The 24,087-nt window shown below is 38.2% G+C and overlaps 2 protein-coding genes across 2 annotated transcripts in view; one reads left to right on the forward strand and one right to left on the reverse strand.

Annotated features, from left to right (window-relative positions):
- On the forward strand, nt 1–7,093 carry LOC127410341 (interferon regulatory factor 4-like). Its single transcript, XM_051645546.1, has 9 exons — nt 1–123; nt 260–457; nt 618–804; nt 1,006–1,091; nt 1,174–1,276; nt 1,362–1,469; nt 1,623–1,955; nt 5,857–5,969; nt 6,109–7,093. Exons 2-9 carry the CDS (start codon nt 260–262, stop codon nt 6,268–6,270), a joined length of 1,290 nt encoding a protein of 429 aa, XP_051501506.1. The 5' UTR covers nt 1–123; the 3' UTR covers nt 6,271–7,093.
- Nucleotides 7,094–8,811: 1,718 nt separating this feature from the next.
- Nucleotides 8,812–24,087, reverse strand: part of LOC127410336 (exocyst complex component 2-like) — a 44,636-nt gene continuing 29,360 nt past the window's right edge. The window contains exons 19-28 of the mRNA XM_051645538.1: nt 23,968–24,027; nt 22,427–22,488; nt 22,269–22,335; nt 18,193–18,309; nt 16,961–17,102; nt 11,195–11,250; nt 10,888–11,010; nt 10,721–10,782; nt 9,980–10,039; nt 8,812–9,380 (exon numbers count right to left, since the gene is read on the reverse strand). Of these exons, the coding sequence (XP_051501498.1) occupies nt 9,287–9,380; nt 9,980–10,039; nt 10,721–10,782; nt 10,888–11,010; nt 11,195–11,250; nt 16,961–17,102; nt 18,193–18,309; nt 22,269–22,335; nt 22,427–22,488; nt 23,968–24,027 (843 nt within the window). The 3' untranslated portion in view covers nt 8,812–9,286. The remainder of the gene's footprint in view (nt 9,381–9,979; nt 10,040–10,720; nt 10,783–10,887; nt 11,011–11,194; nt 11,251–16,960; nt 17,103–18,192; nt 18,310–22,268; nt 22,336–22,426; nt 22,489–23,967; nt 24,028–24,087) is intronic.

The following is a 24,087-nucleotide window of genomic DNA, read 5'->3' on the forward strand; positions in this document are numbered from 1 at the left end:
CCCTGTCAATGCAAACGATTTAAGAAAAGTCGCGGTCGAAAGCTGAACTACGTTACTGACGAATTCCAAAACTCAAAAGAACTGAAAGAGGGCAGGACGCGCTTCAGTAGGCTACTTTCTGCAGTAGGCATATGTCTTTTTTTTTTTTTTTTTTTTAAAATGCTACCTCATGTACTGGTTTTAACTTAAATTTAAAACATTTATTTGATTGAGGGAATGAGCTAAATTTTATTCATTTCAGTTTTTGTTTTGTTTTTAGATGTGTTCAGATGAAGAGCGCGCGATGACGGGGGGCTCAGGTAACGGAAAGTTGCGTCAGTGGCTGATCGAGCAGGTGGACACTGGAAAATACCCTGGACTCGTGTGGGAGAACGAGGAGAAGAGCATCTTTCGGATTCCGTGGAAGCACGCGGGCAAGCAGGACTACAACAGGGATGAGGATGCTGCGCTCTTCAAGGTACAGTCAGGATGGACGAGGAAGGGATGCGCGCGCCGATAATAAAGCGAAACAAATGCACGCGCAGATTAATAGTAGCTTCAGTCCAGCATTAAACTTCCCTAGGATCTTAGAAAGGTGTTATATGTCGACCTCTTGGTCTGAACTTGCTTTCCTGCAGGCTTGGGCGCTGTTCAAAGGGAAATACCGGGAGGGCATCGACAAACCTGACCCGCCAACGTGGAAAACGCGCCTTCGGTGCGCTCTCAACAAAAGCAATGACTTCGAGGAGCTCGTGGAGCGCAGTCAGCTTGATATATCGGATCCCTACAAAGTGTATAGGATCGTTCCGGAGGGATTAAAAAAAGGCAAGGGAAAAATGCACTTCACACGAGCGCACGTGTCAGCATGTGCTCTGTGCACACTGAATTTACGCGTCCATAATAAACCCCCTCATGTTTATTCACTGCGTAAATGAATGACATCGTAGACTGTAGAGCAGCTGTTTAGAGTTTCTCCTAACAATACTTTTTTTTTTTTTTTTTTTTTTTTTTTTTTTACTGCTTTAGCATCAAGATCCCTTGAAGATTCACAGTCCAATTCAAGCTCGCCCAGCTATCCAATACATCCACCTTATGCACCAGCAGCTTCTCAGGTGAGAATGCAATCATCTTTGTTGTGCTTCTGTCTGTGTTTCTGTGCACGCATTTCGAATGACTATGCATTTGGCATTGCAGGTGTGCAACTACATTTCTCCAGCAGAGAGAGGATGGAGGGATTACCCCACCCTGTCTGAGATCCCTTACAGCCAGAGCCCCTATACTTCACGCTGGGACCCTGGTACTGTGTGTGTCTGTGTACAGAATAGCCATATTGTTTATTTCATGCAGCATGCAAATGCATGAACGTGTTTCTGTGTGTGTAGGGTACCAATTCAGTGGCACCTTCTACAGTTGCACTGCTTCAGATCCACAGCCCTCACCCTTCTCCCTGGATGCCAGCATGAGATCAGCTGAGGCTGTGGCCCTTTCAGGTACACACTCAAGGATTGTCATAAACTGACATGCTCAATAGTTGTCAATTCCTGTCTTTTTTAAACTCATGAGTTTAAATGTGATTGTTTCCATTCCAATTCTAATTTTTAAATTAAGCAATAATCCTTTTATTTGATCTTCTTCTCATTTAGATTACCGCTTACATGTGATGGTGTTTTACCGGGATGCTCTGGTACGAGAGGTAACAGTGAGTAGTCCAGAGGGTTGTCAGCTGGGCCCGAGCAGAGAGGGACAGGTCTATGCTTCGCCTGGTGCCCCAGAACTGGTTGAACTCCCTCATGCTGAAGGGGCATCTCTGGAGCGTGGCATTATGCTCTGGATGGCCCCTGACGGATTGTATGCCCGGCGTCGCTGCCCCTGCAGGGTGTACTGGGAGGGAGCTCATGCACCACCTACTGACAAACCCAACAAACTGGAGAGAGAGCAAACATGCAAACTGCTGGACACTCAGCTTTTCATAACAGGTTAGTGCAAGGTTTTTTTTTTTTACATGGTGAAATTACACTAAGAACGAAGAAATGATCAAGTTACTTCACCACACATCTTTCTCTGTAAGTGCTGACAGTAATTTATCGCAAATGTTTATGTTGTTTCACTGTTGAATGTGCACATCATAAAAGTCCATCTCCAAAATGACATACATATTACAGTAAACAAACAGGTCGAAAGCCTTTACAGTAAATAGTGTCACACTATCTGTGGGTTGAGATTTAGTGTCAGTCATCTATGGGTTACAACTCTCATCCACCCTCTGCATGTCATAGATTCAACGATTGATGTTATTCTCACAGGACTTTCCAGCATATGATGTATACAACTAAGATACCTCAGAAATCACGTGTGCCTGTTAGATTTAATGCTCAATGTATGGAAAGAAAATAAACAATGAGGGGAAAAGAGAAAGTAAATTTGCAATATATAAAGCGAGATAATGGAGAGAAAATTAGAAAAACAGTCCTATTGCAAGGACACCCAGTGGCTTGAGAAACATTGCTAATTACTTGCCAAATGGACCCACTTTATATTAGATGTCTTCAACTACTATGTACTTAAGCATTTGATTCAATATGCTTATGTACATATCAGTTGTTGTATTGTACTTACATTTAAAGAACATGCTTTAGTTACATCTGAAGTTACACTGTTAACCTTACCCCTAAACCTAAACCTAACCCTTAACTCTTAACACTAAACTTACCCATATATCAGGGGTTCTCAGCGGGGGCGTTCAAAGGATGCCAGAGGGTGCTGAGAGCAAATTAGCAGAGAGGGGGGCGTTAGGTTACAAATGGGAGGTGTTTATCGTCATAATCAAATCTATCGTCAAGTTCCTCTTTGCATTAAAATGTTTATCTAGACTTAGAGTATATCAGTTGGTTCTCAATTATATGGGTTGCATTTGTACCGTTGTTCATCTGATTTTGAAGTCTAGCGACACATCTGAAGTATCTGGTTTAGCAGCGTCAAATACACAGGCAGAGGCACAACCTCCGCTAATGAACCTGTATGGCTCTGTAGATGGATACGGCTCAATGGACAGAGCAGCGCAAGCGCAAAACTCTTAAACTCGCAGCTTTGCGGGAATCAGTGAGAAGCAAGGCGCGAGAAGCGGAAACCATTTGAATTCGGGCCAGAATTCTACATCACCACTCTTGAATTTACTATAGTAACACTAACTGTACTTTAGGCAGAAATAGCTTAAGCTGTATTAAATTTGTCATAGGCTACATAAGGGAGTGAGGGAATATAATACATTTTTGTAACAACTTATATATATTCTCAATTAACACTTTTTATTGACTCCAACAAATGAAACAGAAAAACAAAACATATATACAGAATCAACTTTTAACCCCCATTAATCCCTTTCCCCCTCCCAATCACCATCCTCACCCTGACCCCCAACAAACATCCCTGTGGTCAAAGCTAAAATACACACACATATATATATATATATATATATATATATATATATATATATATATATATATATATATTGTATATAATAATAATAATCATACACATTTAAAACTATAAATCCCTCTCCACTGCCCCTCCCCGAGAGCCTTCCAAAAAGGTCAAATAACTGCCCCACTTCCTATTAAATACCCCCAGGTTGCCTAGCCTTCTATCTGACATTTCTTCAAATCCTGCCACCCTGCCCATCTCCGTGCACCACTCCCAAAATGAGGGTGCTCCAGCCAATCTCCATCCTCTGAGGATAATCTGTCTGCCGATCATAACACTGGCTAGAACCCAATTTCTTATGTATTTATCCCCTATATTAATGATCGCCCCATCGCCTAAAATACAGAGTCTGGGGCAAAATGAAATTTGAGTGCCCAATACGTCACATATAAAACTCTGAGCCCTCAACCAGAATTCTTGGATTTTAACACATCACAAAAAAACATGGGTTGTGTCTCCATCTTCTGACTGGCATCGCCAGCAGGTGGATGTCTTTAAGACCAAGCCTATCTAGAGCGGGTCCAATAGAATCGATGTAAAATTTTAAATTGCATAAGGCGCACACTTGCATCTCTAGATGTAGACTTATCCTAGCCTACGCTACCTCCTACAATACCAAGTTTAAATCTTTCTCCCATAATCTCCTGATAAAAGTTAAAGCGCCATCCCCCAGACTCTGAATTAGCAGGGAGTAATATACTGATGCCTTGTGGCCTTTTCCAAAAGCAGTAATCACCACTTCCAGAGTATCTGCCGCTTTTGGGGGGTGTATGCTACTCCCAATAATAGTACAGAGCAGGTGGAACAGTTGTAAATATCTAAAGAATTGAGACCTGGGAATCCCAAAATGCTGAACCATATTTTCAAAGGATCTCAACACTGAGATGTATAGTGTATATTCCACTCTCATATAGGTCACCGAGCGTATTAACCCCCCTCATGATCCACTCTGACCAGCAGAAAGGGGACTTATTAATACATAATTTTGGGTTCAGCCATATGCTCAAAGCAACATTTATAAATATAAACTTATAAAAATTTATATTTTGTATTTATTGTTTTTACATGTGTTTAGAGTAGGTCTACAGTTTATAATTACAAAAATGCCATAGTTTGTTTTATAGAAATCATGTAACATCTAACCATGATAGTGAAGAAGATACATGCTTCCATGTGCTTACTGTCTTGTTACAAATACCACTGTTAAAACTATAAAAATTAATAGTTAAAGAATTACTTAAAATTTTCAAAAAGGCAAATGTAAAATATATCAACAATATCACTTTTATTATTAGTTTCTGTCTTCGCATTTTCATTTTATAGGCCCCAGATATAGCCCTCCATCTGCTTGAATTCAAGGTTTGGTCTCACATTCATGATGCATAAGCCTGCTGAATTTATTAACAAAACTTTAAAATTATGCAATGCATCAAAGTTGCATTAAGCAAATTATGCAAATAACACAATATTGAGTTTTATGTTGTATGTGTTTTTCTTTGGTACAACAAAGTCTCCGCTTTCAGGGGGTAGCTGGGGTAAGGGAATGAAGGAGGGGGTGTTCATCAAAAAAAGGTTGAGAACCACTGCCATACATCAACCTCAGTAGCAGCAAATATGAATCTTGTGAGAATTTTGCAGAATTACATGTAGTTACACTATAAGTACATTGTATTGTATGTATTTTAATATTAGTACATAGTAGTTAAGGACACCTAATATAAAGTGGAACATGCCAAATTTACAAATGAACACATTGTAAAAACAAAGTTGTAATTAAATATTCAAGATTCTTGGTAAAAGTTTAAGAATTGATCATTGAAAAACCCAAATATTCCAGGTTTAAAACAAGTTAAGCTCAACCGACAGCATTTGTGGCATAATGTTGATTACCACAAAAATGTATTTCGACTTGCCCCTCCCTTTCTTTAAAAAAAAAAAAGAAAAAATCTGGTTTGCAGTGAGGCACCTACAGTGGAAGTAAATGGGGACAATCTGTAAACATTAAAATACTCACAGCCATAAGATGTAACCAGTATGCATGTTAAATTAATTTAATTTTAACCTTATCTGTGTAGTTATATCCAATTTTACAACTTTATTACCATGACAATGAAGAAGAATTATTGTAAGCGCTTTTATAAAATTATAAGCTACATTTTTCTGCCTTTAAACCCCCCCCCCCACCCCACCCCACCCCACATGCCTATGGTGGTTGCATCCCTGCATTGTAATAAGACATTTTCACAAACAACATTCAGGGTGCCTGTATTTATTATAATTCATAATCAAGGATCACTCTTCTTCCTCCCTCTCTTCCAACTCGTTTGTTCATGTACTGTATTTACTGATCTCACCTATAATTGGATTAAAATATCTCTTTCTTCATCTTTCCCTTAGAGTTGCAGAGTTACTCCCTACACGGTCGCCCGGCCCCATGTTCCCAAGTGCTGCTGTTCTTTGAGGAGGAAAGCACTGATGCACAAAGACCAAGAAGGACCCTTACAGTGCAGGTGCATCTTTTAACCATCAGTCCAAATCCCAATCCAAACATTTATCTGGTGCTTTTTAACACTGATGAATAGCATAATGGTATTCCTGCATGCTATACTCTGTGACTAATCTTACTTTCCTCTGGTCATTGTGTCATAGGTTGAGCCACTGTTTGCTCGCCAGCTTCTCTTTCTCTCTCACCCGGGCAGCATAAACTACATCCGCACTCATGAGCTTTCACACTTGCCCCCAGAACATGCCCTCACCCCAAGCCAAGATTTCCACAGAATCATCACGCATCACCATAACAACGGCCCTTAAAATGTACACACTTAAAGCTTTTCACACTACGCTTAACCTTGAGTTAAAGTCCTTTTTTAGTCCAGTTTTAACCCTGGTTTAGCATGGCTTATCAGGAGTTATTAAGAGACATTTCCAGAGATGGACAAGCAGTTATTAAAAAGCAGTTATCATTCTGCAAGCACGGTTTTGTGCTTGCAGAATGATGTACTTGTTCAGTAATTATTCAATTAAACGTGTGAAATGTCAGAATCTAGATAACCCAGGATTATGTTAACAAGGTGTTAAAAGTGACCCAGGGTTAGCAATTTCAAGAGTGAAAGGCCCATTCATTTTTCCAAGCTAAAGCTTAACAAGCATATGGTGGAATTCCGCAATGTACTGTAACTCGAGCTTCAGTTCCTTGGAATGGAGCAGAACCACACCAGAATAATCTAGTGCTAACAGACAGCATCAGACTGCAAGACTGTTGTCATAAGTCATGTTTAAAACTGAGAAAGACTCAAAGCATATGGCTGTTTACAAATCACTAGAATAAACGATTGTATCATGCCAGCATACCCTTAAATTGTGGGCTGTTTGCTGACATGACATAGAAGAATGTAAATTGTGCATATTAGCTGTGCATTATGATGTTTCTCACACAAGAAGTGTTACATTTAATTGAACTGCAATGCAAATTAGATGTATATAGGCTATGCATGTACTTGTTTTTAAACGGAAATTCTTTTCTAAACTTTTACTTGTACAGTTCTGACAAAATGCTCTACTTTTATTCCACTACTTTAGCTTTTTCATGTTGTAATGCCCAGAGTGCCTAACAATTGTCATATTTGTGTCAAACTTCCTCTGTTTAGTGATTCATTGTCTCTTAATAAAAAATTACAATTAATTGTGTGTAGTGATTCTTGATCTGTACAAGGTTAGTCTCCAAAAAAGTGATAAAATGTCAAATATTTTTACACTTGTTCCATTGTTGTTGGTTTGAGGTTAACTTTACAGTGGATTCTCAAACAAGTGGACATCAACAGTCTTGATCACTTTTTAACTGGTGGGCTGACTGTGGTTAACGAATCTAAGCCTGAATAAAGAGCAGGAGGGGGATACTTTCAACCCCCACTACAAAAACTGGAATCCCCATGCATGTGTGTGGATTTGAGGAGACGTCAAACCACCATTTACGTTGAGTGGAAGCAATATGTTAACTGTTGAGTACATAGACAGGGTGTAAGCATATGACAGCGTGCACACAGGATGGTGTTTGTGGTTTGAAGACAGGATGGTGCTGCCAGATAGTCACAACCCAATGACATCACAGAGGAAGAAGTACTTTTTATTCTTCCTTCTCAATAAAGACACTTATTTTACTTCACTAGAAGTTTGCCATAAACACTCACCGAGTACTTTATTAGGAACGTCTGTACACTTACTTATTAATGTGATTATCAGCCAATCATGTGGCAGCAGTGCAATGCATAAAATCATGCAGATATGGGTCAGGAGCTTCAGTTAATGTGAACATCAACCATCAGAATGGGGAAAAATGTGATCTCAGTGATTTATACCATGGCATGATTGTTGGTGCCAGATGGGCTGGTTTGAGTTTTTCTGTAACTGCTGATCTCCAGGGATTGTCACGCACAACAGTATCTAGTTTACTCAGAATAATGTCAAAAACAAAAAAACATCCAGTGAGTGGCAGTTCTTGGGACGGAAACAACTTGTTGATGAGAGGGGTCAACAGAGGCCAGACTGGTTCGAGCTGAAAGAAAGGCTACGGTAACTCAGATAATCACTCACTATTATAGGACCATAGTGTTCCTCATAAAGTGCTCAGTGAGTGTATATTTCTAATAAGGAACTAAAATATTTTATTATGCTATATGAGACTGTTACACTGATATCACCGATATTAGCTTATGCATGGAATACCCTGAAAAAAAAAGTTTTACACAAACAATTCTCTGAGTTTTTCCACTGTTTATGGGCTCACAGTTCTACATTAGCACATAAACATGTTTGGATAATTTTCCGCTGCCTACAGAATGGAAAAGTGCAATCACTGAAAACTTCCCTTCAAGTCTAACAGCCTGAGATCAATACACCCACTCTTTTACCTGGTGCCATACATGGCTTTGATGCGATTCTATCAACCTGCTTCCCTTAAATGAGTGGGTGTTCAGAGCTCTAAATTTAGAAAAGAAAATCAACAAACAAGACTTCAGGAAAGAGGTATCTTTGCATCACTTTGCAGCATGTTTTCAGGGCTTCACAAAAAACAGAATGTCTTACGATGACAAAAGGGTAGAAACAAACATTATCGGTTCAATGTGGAGTTTTTGAGATAGCTTGTAAACAGCCTGCAAGAGCTGTTAACTTAGTGATTAGTTTGTTTTCTAGCCAGTTATGCCTTAGCATTTAATAGCAGTTTATTGTAATGGGCACATCCTAAATACTACACACTTCCTCCCCGGACAGGTAAAAATATCCCCATACTGCTGAGGCAGGGCAGGGTGTGACTTTCTGTCTGACACTAAGCAGGGTGTGCACAAATCAGCGATCGTGTGGTCATGATATACTTCTACAAGAAACGTTTATTTTGATCAAAGACGACTGACAAGAGTCATTTCAAAACTCAACAGCTTCATCTTTCCAAAAGCAATACGCTCGCTCTCACTATTTCTAACTCTCTCTAACACACACAAGCATATACACAATCCTTGCAATTACTCTGGTAACTGCTTGCAGAAAAAAAACCACTTTGTGTAAGTGCACATATATTTATTTGTTATTTAAAATGCATTTCAGTCATTGAAGTGGACAAAAAGAGGCAGTAATTTATCAGATTAATGTGTCAGCAACATTCTTAAACGTTCTTAATCAGGTTGCCACATCCTCTCTACACACGCAAACACAGTAGCATAATTTAGCAGGTACAAAAAGACTACACGGTTGGCACTAACTTTGTTGTGTTAACTGACATGATCACTTAGTGTTACATTGTAGAGGCATTGTGTATAATGGGTTTTGTGAAGGCCTATCTCTTTACAGGCTGAAAAGAGGCAGGCTTGAAGCAATTAAGCTGTAACTTCATGCTGCTCTTAAATGTATTCAGTAGCTCCTCCAAGAGCCTGAGAAAGAGAGAGAAAAAGTATTGGGAGAGTTATTAAACAGGCCATGACATCAGATTTTTATGAATCAACGAACATCAATTAGTCTCAAAACTGCTTTTTAGGTTTAACCAACAATTTAGTCAACATGTCTGTAAAGGTTCTCATTCATTGCAGAATCTCATGTTCATTCAATCATTATACCTGAACTTATTTATCCTTGTTGTTTAAATATTTCACCACTCAACTAAGTGGACCAGATTTGCTACCTACTGGATATGCATCTAAACACCACCCACCTTTTTTAGTTTAGTTAATAAAACATGTTGCCATTATTTACACCCCCTCATGTTGTTCTTAACCCATGTGGCTTTCTTTCTTCAGTGGAAAGGAGATTTTAGGCAGAATGTTAGGGACTGACAGCCTCAGTCACCATTTACTTTAATAGCATCTTTTTTTCATACAATGAGAGTGAATGGTGACTGAGGCTGTCATTCTGCCTAACATCTCCTTTTGTGCTCCACATCATTTTTGGGGCGAACTATCCCTTAAAGTATAACAGTTCAGTGTTTCTGTGACTGAAACTTCTGATGTAATTTCCGATTTGAGTTTAAACTCACTTTTTGTCAGCTCCACTCTGCAGCTGTGGTAGAGCTTCTATTGCCTGCTTAAAACTAGCGCTGAGAAACAAAAGATGCAGATATCAGAGAACATCACACAATCACATAGACACAAATAATAATTCTAACACTCTTTTCTCTTCTAATTTTCTATAATCTGCAAATGTAAGCTAGTTTACCTAGTGACCTCTGTATTGCGACAAGGGTTGTCAATCAATTAAAATATTTAATCGAATTAAAAATATGATATGCCGATTAATTAATCGAATTAATTGCAATAAATCCAATATATAAATATTTGCCTGGACAGGCCCTTAAAGATCAATAACATGTGTATATTATAAATATTCTAATTTAGATAATTCAAAAGCATTACATTAAAATGCATTACATTATTGTGGCAGACGAGTAAAGCATTGATAAGACAATACAAATATATCATTTCTATATTATTGAACATAAGCCCATCAATGGCCAACAGCAATCCATTTTGCAATTGAATTCGTCAATCTGTCTGAGATAAATTTATAATAAAAGCTTGTCTAAGGACGCGTCGATGTACACAAGCCTCAGACGGACGCTTCTGGAGCATCTCACTTTGGTTGCATTGCATCATAAATACAGCGTTTCTGGGTCGCTGTGTCAAGTTAAACATAGTTTGAAACTTAGAAAAACATGTCTCGATCGATTAAATCGACAGCCCTAATTACGACATGAATGCTGAATGTGTGCATGTCTTACCGACTCTCTGATGTTAGGTAAGGCTCTATGGCGTCTTGCAACGCACAGATTTCGAGACGTGCCTGCAGGAAGTAATATTCATGAGAAATATGATTGTGTGGATTTCAACACCTTAAGATGAATTGCAAAATGACCTGGTAAGAATTTCTGTGAGGGGTGTCCTGTACCTGCAGAGCACCATTTTTACTGAAGGAGGACACACACTGCATCAGGCGACTCATTTCTTCAGCTACAGCCTCAATGATCTTTGCCAAAACACGAGGAACGAGCTCCTTGGACACCGTGAAAACCTGAAAGAACAATCAATAGATCAACAGAGTCATATTGAAGAAAAAGAGAACATTCAAGGCAGGTTTTGGAATAGAAAAGGAGCCTTGAAGGCACAAGTAGTATTCAAGATATAACAAGGCCGCTGTTAGAGCAGATTACCCTGTCATCAGAGTTTGATTGTAACTGAAGGTTAGTGCATCTTACCTCAGCGTGCACAGAGATGATGCTGACCAAAGCCTCCTTCAAATAACTCCTCACGCCTGAGTCAGAGAGAAAGAGAAAGAGTTTAATGTCCTTACTTTTTAAGGATCATTAAAGGTATGCAACAGAGACACCATTTTAAATACCTTGTTGCCACGGATCAACTGATATCAGATAATTTGAAAGCGTTAAAACTAACCTCTCCAAAAATGTCAGTCACTCTAGCATTTGTGCCATAAAAGTGTACTAGGCCTAAAACATTGTGACAACTATAATTTTAAAAATACATATTTTTGTCAAAAACAACTTTTATTCTCGTGTTTACATTTTCTCTCCTCAGAAAAGTTTGTTTTCTGTTCGCAGCTTAGCATACAAACTTGCCAGGTGTGGCTTGGTGAATATTAATTACATTGAGACATTCATCCTAATTGATTTGCTGAAAGGCAGACATTGGTAAAGGAGCACAAGGATGGGTTTATAGTTACTGCCTGCACATTCATACACTTTATTGCAAAAGCAACTGCTTGACCATAAACATATGTTTTAATTTGGTTGCTATGCTAAGATATTTTGGAAAAATCACCTACATCACACTTTAAGCTTAGCAAAGTTTTTTTCTGATTAACAGTTTTTATTGATTCACAAAATTGTCAAAGAAAAGCAAAACATATATTCACAGAATCAACATTTAACCCCCACTATTACCCCTCCCCCTCCCAATTCCCAACCCCACCCTGACTCTCAACAAACATCCCTGTGTTCACACATGAGTATACACACAAAAAAAAAAAAAAAAAAAAAAGAAGAAAAAAGAAGAAGAAAATTACAAAAACTCCTTTGGCTGTCAGAGCCAAAGCTTTGGATTTAGACCAATTAACTCCTGGGTTTACTCCTAAATTTATTTGATAGGAAATGGGGCAGCTATTTGGCCTTCTTGGAGGGCTCTCGGGGAGGGGCAGTGGAGAGAGAAGTATAGTTTTAAATGTGTGTGATTATTATAATTTTATATATATATATATATATATATATATATATATATATATATATACACACACACACACACACACACACACACACACACACACACACACACACACACACACACACTCTACCGGTCAAAAGATTTGAAACACTTGACTGAAATGTTTCTCACGATCTTAAAAATCTTTTGATCTGAAGGCGTATGCTTAAATGTTTGAAATTAGTTTTGTAGACAAAAATATAATTGTGCCACCATATTAATTTATTTCATTACAAAACTAAAATTAAATAAAAAAAAAAAAAACGTTTATGAAATTGATGACTTGGACCAAATAATAAAGAAAAGCAGCCAATAAGTACCCAACATAGATGGGAACTCCTTCAATACTGTTTAAAAAGCATCCCAGGGTGATACCTCAAGAAGTTGGTTGAGAAAATATCAAGAGTACATGTCTGCAAATTCTAGGCAAAGTGTGACTACTTTGAAGATGCTAAAATATAACACAGTTTTGAATTATTTTAGATTTTGTTTAGTCACAACATAATTCCCATAGTTCCATTTGTTATTCTATAGTTTTGATGACTTTACTATTATTCTAAAATGTGAAAAAAAAAAAATTATAATAAAGAATGAGTAAGTGTTTCAAAACCCCTGGAAAATCATCCTCCTTTCTTATTGCGGATGCTAATGGTTCCAGGGCAAGACAGAACAATAATGGGAAAGAGTCCCTATCCAGAGTAAAATAATCTGAAATTAATCCATTTGTTTGTACCGCCGCTACTGGGTGTCTATAAAGTAACTTAATCCATCCAACAAAAGTATTCTTGAACCCATACATTTCCAAAATCTTAAAAAGATAATCCCATTCTACCATATCAAATGACTTTTCGGTGTCAAGTGAGATGGCAGCGATAGGAGTCTGCTCATTCGCCACTGACCTAGAAGAGCTACGACCCTGATTAAACCCCACCTGATCTATATGTATAAGAGATGTCATAACTTTACTTAATCTGTTAGACAACATTTTTGACAATATTTTAACATCTAGCTGGATCAGGGAAATTGGACGGTAACTCTTACACTCACTTGGATCTTTGTCCTTTTTAAGAATCAGACTGATCCGGGCTTGTGACTTGGTTGGCAGAAGCTTTCCATTCTTTTTATGATTCCGTATAAACTTCTAACAAAAGTGGAGCCACTTCTGTAGCATAAGATCTAAAAAAATTCAGCAGCAAAGCCATCTGGCCCTGGAGCCTTGCCTGTAGGCAAGGCCTTAATTACCTTGCCAAGCTCCTCCAAGGTTATCTCAGAATCAAGATAATGTTTTTGCTCAGTCGTCAGTTTAGGGAGTTCTAATGGTTCCACAAAGTTTCTAGTATCTTCATCAGTAGATGAAGACGTGGAACTATAGAACTAAAGCATTATTAATATCCATGGCCAAGGTAAATATTTCACCACCAGCAGATTTCACTGAGAGAATGGTAGAAAAAGACTCTCTCTGTTTTATATATCTAGCCAGAAGTTTTCTTGCTTTGTCCCCCGACTCAGTCAAAGTCAAAGTATGACTGTCTTGCCCTGAATATCCAAAACTCCACCTTCCGTGACAAAATAGCATTTCAATCGGGTCAGTTCTCCATTAGATGACATTCGGCGCTTCAGCTCTGCCCTGGCACTTTTAATATTCCCTTCCAATTTCACGAGTTCTAGTGCTTTGGATTTTTTTGGTGAATGAGGCGTATTGTTTGATCCGGCCCCTAAGAACCACCTTAAGTGCCTCCCAAGCCACGCCCACAAAGGATACTGAGGACCAGTTGGTCTCCATATAGACACTGATTTCAGTCTTTAGCATTTGTTAGAATTCAGGATTTTGCAAAAGGGATACATTAAATGCCAACTAAGAAAAATAAATCATATAGTTGGCATTTAATGTATCCCTTTTGCAAAATATATATATATATATATATATATAAAATTTTTTTTATATATATAAATATATAAATATATATATTATTATATATAAAAATCTATTCTTGAGTAAATCTTATGGACTGATGAAAAACATGTATAGACCCTACCAGATGGGTTCAAAAGTCTCAAAATATATATAAGACCAAGATTTTTACACATCTTGTGAAGTGTCAAAGTTGCACTAGGGGGCTTGCACACTTTTGCTTCACTATGATCAAGGACTGAGTCCATCAAAAGATTAAAGCCTCCTCCCAATATTATATCATGAGGGGTGCCAGTGGCTTGCAACATCCCTTCAAGATCTATAAAAAAGCCCTGATCATCAACGTTAGGTGCATAAATATTGACTTTTCCTATATAGGAGTTATCTTTACTCCGTTTGAGACATTTGAATTGTAAATGTTTACTTATTAGTGTAATGACTCCCCTGCTTTTACTCGAGCCAGCACTATAAAAAAATGACCACCCCGTATCTTTCCAAATGTTTCCACTTCCTGCAGAGAAAGGTGCGTTTCTTGAAGAAACACTATATCATATTTCTTACGCTTAAGAAGTGAAATAACTTTCCTTCATTTTATGGGGTGCCCCAACCCATTCACATTGCATGTGGAGAGAGACAATCCACTCATATTAACATCTGACATTTTCACATAAGAAAAAATAGATAGTGTGTCAAAAACAAGATTATAAAGACCACTTTCCAACATTAGTGAGACCATTAAAACCCGAACATCTCCCAGAACAAAAGAAACAGAAAAACGTGCGCATTAACCCCACGCACAACAGCGCCAACTGGCATCCATCCCTCCAAACTCAAACAGTCCATGTACACCTATGAGGACCCCTGCGACAACCTTGCTGTCGGATTGCTCAAGTCCAGTGTTTCTATACAAATTTTGTGAGACAGAATTACACAGCAAAAGATAATCTATAAAACAAACTCCAGCCAACAGGTGGAACAAACTCAAAGAGCGTGTAGATTCATCCACAAAACTGTCCTGAAGGTGTGTCACTGCAAAATAAACTCCAGCCGCTAGGTGGAACAAGCACCAAAAATACGCTGTTTCCTCAAACAGTCAAGTGAATGATCAGTGAGCCGGTCCATTCGGCTGCAACATGAGTATCACAAAATGGACTTAGTCCATTGACTTTATGAAGGACATCGCTTGCTGTGGGCATGTGAATGTTTTATGGCTCTCCTTAGCATCTATTCTCAATTTGGCCGGAAATATCAGTGCAAAAGCGACCTTCCATTGATGTAAAAGTTCCTTGCATTCCTTAAATTGATCACGTTTCTCTCTTGTCGAATTTGCAAAGTCTGGGAACAAGAAAATGATGTGGTTTTTCCAAGAAAACATTTCTTTAATCCTCGCCTCGCGTAACACAAGATCTTTATCGGATGATCTCAGAAATTTGGCCAGAATTGATTGGGGCCTGTCTCCCTCAGAACCTTGTGAGCTCGCTTGATTTACAGCTTATGGCCTGTTATGTCGAGCAGATTCGGAAGGAGCCCATCCAGGAATTTCACCATATCCCAACCCTCTTCAGCCTCAGGAATTACGACAATACAGACGTTATTCCACCGGCTACAGTTCTCCATGTCCTCCAACTTCTCCCAGACATGCTCCAAATCCACCTTGGTTGCTAGCGGATTAGCAGATAATTCCCTCTCTGATGACTCCAGATAATTGATCCGTTTCTCGACATCCCCCACTCTTGTAACGATCTCAAAGAACTTCGCCTCCATGGCTGTGATCGACATATCTTCGTCAGCATTGCCGACATGCCCAACAACTCTCGCCGCATTTCCTGCATTTCTCCGACCAAATCAACTCCCTGGCCCTTTCGGGGTTATCAGCTTGAGCACGTAAGTGTCTTTTAATGTCTCCAGAGTCCAAGGATTTTGAATTCTTTGACATATTGTCCTCCTATAACAGTTATGAAACAACGTATCGAATCTCACCGGTTTATATCATAAAAAGTGTTAAAACTAGCAAAGTGTGCAGAGCTCGCCGTTCACATGTCCGATACTCGCATGGTGTCACGTGACTCCCCATCTCTTAGCACTGTTAAAATAATCACTTCCCAGTCCTAAAGGCATGTAACACCCACATTTTTAGTCACTCTAGTCATCAAAATAGCATGCACTGCCTAGTTAAGCAATAACATGACTTATTAGAAAGTAATTAAGGAATACTTATTGATTAACTATAAAATAATGATTAACTGTTTTAACTGTAAAAAGATATTTTCACTTTTGTCATACTACGCACTCTAAGGCATAATTAAGTCAAAGAGATAGATGATATGGCAACAATTATTTTTCATGTCCATTGAGGTGTTGGTATATTTTGGAGCTAAACAAGATGATTATTCTAACTGGTTTATACTAATTATTCATATTGGGATCGAAATAGGAGCAGTAGTGAAGACAATTGAGTCGGTTTTAAAAAAAATAGCAGCAGAAAGCCTGAGATGCATGGTGTTCTTGCAAATACACAAATGATTCACATAACCAATAGATTTTAGTCAAATATCCACCACACAGGCTCACTCACTCTCTCTCTCTGTAAGTATATATACACACACACACACACACACACACAACCATGACTGAAACTGTGACATGTTACATAAAGACAATGAAGGGAGACTGAAACTGTAGAATCAAGGCAAGTTCTAGTCTTTCTCTAATAGTACTGTCTTTATGGTAATGTTTTTCAACACTCAAGAGGACGACGCATTCTAGAAACATTCAGAGATATTCTCACTATATTTTTCTGCATTTCGCCAGATAACATGATTCAGGTATGTGATACCTGTAGGTGGTACGCAGTCCTTCCAGTCAAAGTAACCAGCGTAGATGCCTGGCTCCAGAGAGCCGACAATAGGGTCTGATTTCTTCTCGATGTACGTCTCAAACAGATGTTCGTCCAGCTGTCTCACTGCCTCTATGCTCACCTGAAAGAAAAAAACAACAACACGTGTTCAGTCTAATCACAAGAGTGTATATTACTTTAAGAAACCATTAACATCAGACCTGTAATCACACACTCACACATACACTTCTTGCAAAATTAGTTCACTCATGTATGTCCATCATTCTGATAGTATTTAACTTCAGAAAAGTCCTCAAAAACCAAAATGGAAATCACCATCTCAAAAGGGGAAAGATGACCACATCTATTTAACGTATAAAACACCAAAGAGGGACATGTGTTCAGACAAATGAGTGACAAACCTCTCTGAGAAGTGGCCTGAATATTATTGCAAACTATAAACAATTTTAAAGGGATAGTTCACCCAAAAATGAAAATTCTCTTATTACTTTCTCACCCTCATGCCATCCCAAATGTGTATGACTTTCTTTTTTCTGAGCAATAGTAACAGCAATGCTTGCTAAATTAGTCACTGCATGTACTTAAGTATCATACTCAAGCATCACTTTGGAATATACTACAATTACTAAGATGCATGATCAGCACTCGCCATTTCTTTAATATGAATTTACAAGATAATGTCACTTTGTGATTATGTACTAAGGTTCTCCAAGGAGAAATTAAGCTCTTATTCAGAGTTGATTAGATATCTCTGAAAGGTGCTATGCAGATACTTCTTATTTCACAAGAACTACGTAATGCTCACGATGACTAGAAGTGTGAACTAATGTCAAAGTCTGTTACAATGTCACGTTATATTTATCTACACATCTAAACTAACCATTCCCTTAAAGCTCAACACACAGACACACTCATTCACTATGATCTGCCCCAATAACCATCTGCATTTACTGGAAAGGCCAACCATAACCTTTAGTAAGGGCTTTCAACCGCTCCACTGCAGGGTGCAAAAGCCACCTCAAGTGAGTGTGCTCTATTTCAACCGTGAAAAACCCTAGAGCTTCTCCTCAATTTGTGTGAGTCATTCTCACTTCAATAAAACAAAACAAAAATGACCACACATGGAAACACACCTGTTATCACTAAGAAAAGTGAAAAGGAAACTGTAGACTAGAGTAAACAGGAAAAGGGAAGTGTGTAAGTGTTTGTACCCTGATGATCTTCTCTGCTGTGGTGAAGCCGTTCTTCTCCAGGTGTTCAGCCAGGTTTAGGAATGTGTGTCTCTCCAGGTACTGACAGTTACTGAGGATGATGAGGAGACGCTGCTCCTGGATGTGTCAAAACACGCACAAGTTTATGTAGGTACAAAGAACTAGAGCTGTCAATCACTAAACAATTTTTTTAATCAAATTAATTACATGATGTGTTGAATAGCTTCAATAGTGGCTTTAGAAGTCAAAACACTGTTTGTTTTATTTTCACATCATTGAACATCACTGTGCATCATTAGCCTACAGTTCACAGTAGGGGTGGGTAAAAATATAATTTTTCCGATGTATCGCGATCTTCATTTGAATGATCTTGATATCGATTCTTAAATCCCAAGATCGATCTTTTTACTCTATGCACAACCCTCCATTACAGTGAGAGGAAATCACTCGCATTTGCCAAATTTCCAACCAATGTGCTATGCGGTTAAAATGTAGATATTTGGCAACTGGCTGGTAAATGTTTATATTTCACTCACCAGTGATTGTGTAGTATAGTTGTGTAGTATTCAGTAGTGAGATCCTTTCACTGCATGTTGTGAGTAAAACAATTTTGTGTGAGTCCAAAGACGAGATCCACGTGACCCATTTGTCAATGAATAATGTCTCTTTTAATACTTTTCTGTTCTCTACAGTCAGTTGTTGATAAAAAACAAAAAACAAAACATTTAATTCTAATCATGCATGGCACAGATGAGATAAAGCCATTCGAGTTACACTCATTTACAGATGCTTTTTACAGAAATGCTGGTTTTCTTAAAGAGACAGTACCGAATTTAGCACGTTTTCAACAAATCAATGTAAATACTACAAATTATGCAATTAAAAAATAAACATGTAACAAAAATAGTATATGAAATATAATATCTTATTTATTGATCGTAGACATGGATTTGTCAATTTTTAAAAAGCCAAAATGTGACCAAAATGAATAAAAATGAAATGTAATTATATAAAATATAATTAGTAAAATTAATATTTTCGTAATGTACCTAGTTAGAAGGTCCCCTGTATAATTAACAGCATTAGCTGGGAGATAATTTATTTCATATGTAAGCAAAAGGGACATTATAATTAAAATAAACGCATATGAATCGATATCGAATCGAATCAAAATCTGAATCGAATCGAGAGCTTGTGAATCGGAATTTAATCGATTCGGGAAATCTGTATCAATACCCAGCCCTAGTTCACAGCAATCCATTTTTCAATGGAAATTGTTAATCTAAGATAGACAAAGGCCCCGTTTCCACCTGGTATTAAGATGTGGTTCGGGTGATCCAATCATATGTGGTCAGCCCAAAATACAAGTCTAAACAGGGTCTAAAACATTTTGTGACAGGATCACAGAAACCACAAACAAATGTGGTCAAAAATGCATGTCCACATTGCATTTGACATGGAAACACTAATCCGTCCTGAATGCGTCCTGGCTGTGGATACATACATAAAAAGCAGATACATACACAATCACGAGAGCTTCACGGATCTTCTTTAGTGTGTTTGATATCAACACAGATGGCAAGCACTAACACCTTATGCTCCTTTAATACAGGTAATGCACTAAAATAATGGATAATTCTAGTTGAAATGTTGCATTTGTGCTTAGACCAAATTTCAACCGCATCTGGGAGAAACAGTGCGGCGTTTTTTTTTTACGCACTTTCTTTGACTTTTCTGACTTTGTTGCGCTTTAATATCAGCAGTAACACACTGACATAGTGACTGATGCATGTCGCCATGAAACAGAGACCCTCCCCTCCAAATCCGAAGACAAGTGATAACAGGAAACATATTTAAACAATCAAGTGTAAACAGCGATGAGCCTCACCTGACCACAAGTGATCGGATCACCCGAGACGCATCGTAATACTAGGTGGAAATGGGGCCTAAGATAGGCAATTCACACAGAACGAGTAGTCGCATTCCGTCTGCACTACTTTTTTATTGTTAGTCTATGTACACACCCAGACTTGTACACTTTTAAACTTTTAAAAACGTGTCTCAAGACCCCAGTGTTAGATTTCATTCAGTTGCGCTCCGTCCAGCTGTCTCCTCCGCTGACTGCCTCAAACTGTAAGCTTACATTGCTCCAATGGCAGGAAAATTTCTTATTATGGAATTTACATACAGGTCATTGGGCATGATTAATTGTGTTAATTTCATAAAGTATCATTTTTATTTTATATAATTAATCACACTAAACTAACACATTAAACTGACAGCCCTACAAAGAATACATATATTTAAAACTAATCTGAAAGGGTGGGAGGAGTATGTATGTGAGGCAAAGATTATAGATATGATCGGGTATGTTTGTGCTTTACTTGAAAACTACTGAACTATAAACCAGGCTTTGCGATAGAGAGAGTAAAACAGAGACTGCGAGAGAGACAGAGGGGAAACCTGAAGCTCTTCCATTGCAGGCTAGGGGAAACCCCATGTGAGCGCCTGCATTGTGCTGAAGAGAAAGTCGGCTGTTTTTTACAAAACATGACTCCTGTGTGTGAAGTTTGAATGTTTGCTATGTTGCAGATGGAAACTGTGATAAACACGTCCATAACGGAAACAGAATGTTTTCTTAAGAAAAGGATTCTTTAGAACTAATAAATCACAAATATGCTCTAACAGTGTGACTTATTCGAGGTCAATGAATATTTTCAATCATCAAGGTGCTGTTTTGTTTTCATAATTTCAAACACAGAGCCTTAATACCTGGTTTCTCTCTCCATCTTTCTCTCAATCTTTTTTATCTCAGATTTCAGTAAAACTGTGAAACTTTGTGGTTCTGATACACATCAACTAAGTGCTATTTAGGTTTTAGTCAGAATGTCTGTGACTAATCGTTTAAAATAAGTGAGGAACTGAACATCAGGGCAGTGAGAGGGCAGCATTTATCTTCACTCACTTCCTATTCTCCGTACTCAGATATCCTGTCACATACAGTGACATTCACCTCTGCAGTTTACTGTACTGTGAATAAAATACCACATATTTGGCTACATACTGTGATAACTGGCCCACACATACTGTGGTTTACTTATTTTTGTTTTTTGCAGTTTTATTGACAGTGAGAACAGACAAACGACATGAAGCGATGGCGAGAAGAGGGAAACGTAGTTAGTACACGATGCTAGCAGGATTCAAACCCACACCTTTCATGCGAGCACAACAGCTTAATGTGCCAACTGCTAGGTCACAACTCAGACAATCATTTATTTTTATTTGAAAAATGAAATTCTGTTTGCACTTTTATAAGGAATATCTCACCTAAAAGGGAAAATTCTGTCATAAATTACTCACCCTCATTTTGTTCCAAACCCGTATGACTTTCTTACTTATGCTCAACACAAAAGGAGATGTTTTAATGAAGAACCCCTTTCATCTTTTCAATAAAATGGCAGTGGATAGTTCCCCACTTTAAAGCTTAAGAAGGATCCAAAAGTATCATAAAAGTAGTCAATGCAATCAATGGGCATCAAGTAATTATCAATGAAAATCTTGATACCCATTGAGAGCTCATGAATGCTAAAAACAACTCAAGTTGTACTGAGGGTGAGTAAATTATGACAGAATTTTCATTTTTGGGTAAAATACTTCTGAAGCTTTTTCAGTGTTAAAATACTTTCTTCTATCCCAGCTTAAAATGCAGACAACGATTAGTAAGCCAGTCATAGGTTAATTTACTCGAAAACTGTAAATACTATGTCTCTGTGGCACTATAAAAATTCCTGTGTTTGTTTTGAGGGACCCGTTTAGACCCTGCCCAACAACATTACTCAACCAATGGCATTAGTTGGGGGCGGGGCAATTTGTTAGTTTGATCAATGAGAGATGAGGTCCGTATTCAGAAAGCTGTTTTGAAAACATTGTTTATTTTTGCAATTCCATTCGGTGGCACTAGTTTCATAAAAATTACATACTTCAGCTTTGAAGTGTGTTACTGCTGTGAAGAGAGAGAGAGATAAGATGGAACATAAAAGGTGGAGATCGTGAGGAGAGGTGAAGAATGGCCTTACAGGTTTTGAACTTAAGTCTTCATTGATGCTTCCAAATAAATCAGGTGAAGCCAAATCCACCGACAAACTGAAAGAGAGAGACACAAATAAACAAACACATAAATAAATAAATATATAAACACATTCATTCTAAACATTACATATACACAAAAACTTACTGAGAAGTGTCAATGTCTCCATCAGTCTTGGTGCTGAGCTGCTCCAGGAATTTAATAAAGACCTACAACAAGAAGAGTTACAGTATACAGCTCTACTACTCATTCAGCAGCAATTATACAGTGTTTACAATTTACACATCTCAAACATACAGTTGCAAGAAAAAGTATGCGAACCCGTTGGAATTACCTGCATTTATGTATAAATTTGTCTTAAAATCTGGTTTGATCTTCGTCTAAGTTACAATAATGAACAAACACAATCTGCTGTAACTAATAACACACAAACTATTGTCTTTTTCTGTAACATATTGAATACATCATTCAAACATTCACCATGTAGCTTGGAAAAAGTATGTGAACCCCTAGGGTAATGACGTCAACAAAGGCTAATTAGAGTCAAGAGTTGGCAAACCTAGCATGCAATTAATGAAACGAGATTGGAGATGTGGGTTAAAGCTACTTTGACTTATAAAAAGCACTCAAACATTTTGAGTTTGCTATTCACAAGAAGCATCTGCTATCGTGGACCATACCTTGCAAAAAAAAGATCTCAGAAGACCTACGATCCAGAATTGTTGCGTTGCATAAAGCTGTAAAGGGTTACAAAGTTATCTCGAAGAGCTTAGATATTCATTTGACCACAGTTAGACGAACTGTCTATAAATGGAGACGATTTAGTACTGTGGCTGCTCTCCCTAGAAGTGGCCGTCCAGCCAAGATGTCTCAAAAAAGGGCACAACGCAGAATACTCAGTGAGGTAAAAAGAACATTAGAGTGACAGCTAAAGACTTGAAGGAATCATTGGAACTGGTTAACATCTCTATTCATGAGTCTACTCTAAAGAAAACATTAAACAGGCATGGTGTCCATTGCAGAACACCATGAAGGAAGCTGCTGCTTTCCAACAAAAACATTGCTCAGTGCCTGAAGTTTGCCAAAGACCACACTGACACTCCACAACACTACTGGGAAAAAAATGTGTGGACTGATGAAACTAAGGTTGAATTGTGTAATGTCAGGGTGACTGTGCCACCTGAAGCTCAGTAGAAGTTGGGTGATGCAGCAGGGACATGGAAACATGGAAGTAAATCTACTACAGAATGGCTTCAAAAAAGAAAATCCACCTTTGGAGTGGCCCAGTCAGAGCCCAGAACTTAACCCAATAGAGATGCTGTGGAATGACCTCAAGAGAGCCGTTCATAACAGACAGTTCTGTAAGGAAGAATGGTCCAAAATTCCTTCTGAACGTTGTGCAGGTCTAATCCGGAAATGCTTGGTTGAGGTTATTGCATGCAAAGGAGGATTAAATCCAAGGGTTCACTTACTTTGTCCACAGCATTGTGAATGTTCAATGGGATGTGTTCAATAAAGACATGGAAGATTATAACTGTTTGTGTGTTGTTAGCTTAAGCACACTGTGTTTGTCAATACTTGTGATTTTGATGAAGATGACCAATTAATGCAGAAAACCAATCAATTCCAAAGGGTTCAAGTACTTTTTCTTGCCACTTAGATAGATACACAGATGCCATTGCACAAACCTTCATGATAGCAACACACTGTTCACAAGCTTTGTCTTGAACGACATCCAGATTCAAGATCTGAGGACCAAAAGAGAGAAATTCATTATCCTCTGTATCTGCAGTGGAACTGTAGAGCAT

The sequence above is a fragment of the Myxocyprinus asiaticus genome, chromosome 19 (genome assembly GCF_019703515.2).
Source record: "Myxocyprinus asiaticus isolate MX2 ecotype Aquarium Trade chromosome 19, UBuf_Myxa_2, whole genome shotgun sequence".
NCBI lineage: Eukaryota > Metazoa > Chordata > Actinopteri > Cypriniformes > Catostomidae > Myxocyprinus > Myxocyprinus asiaticus.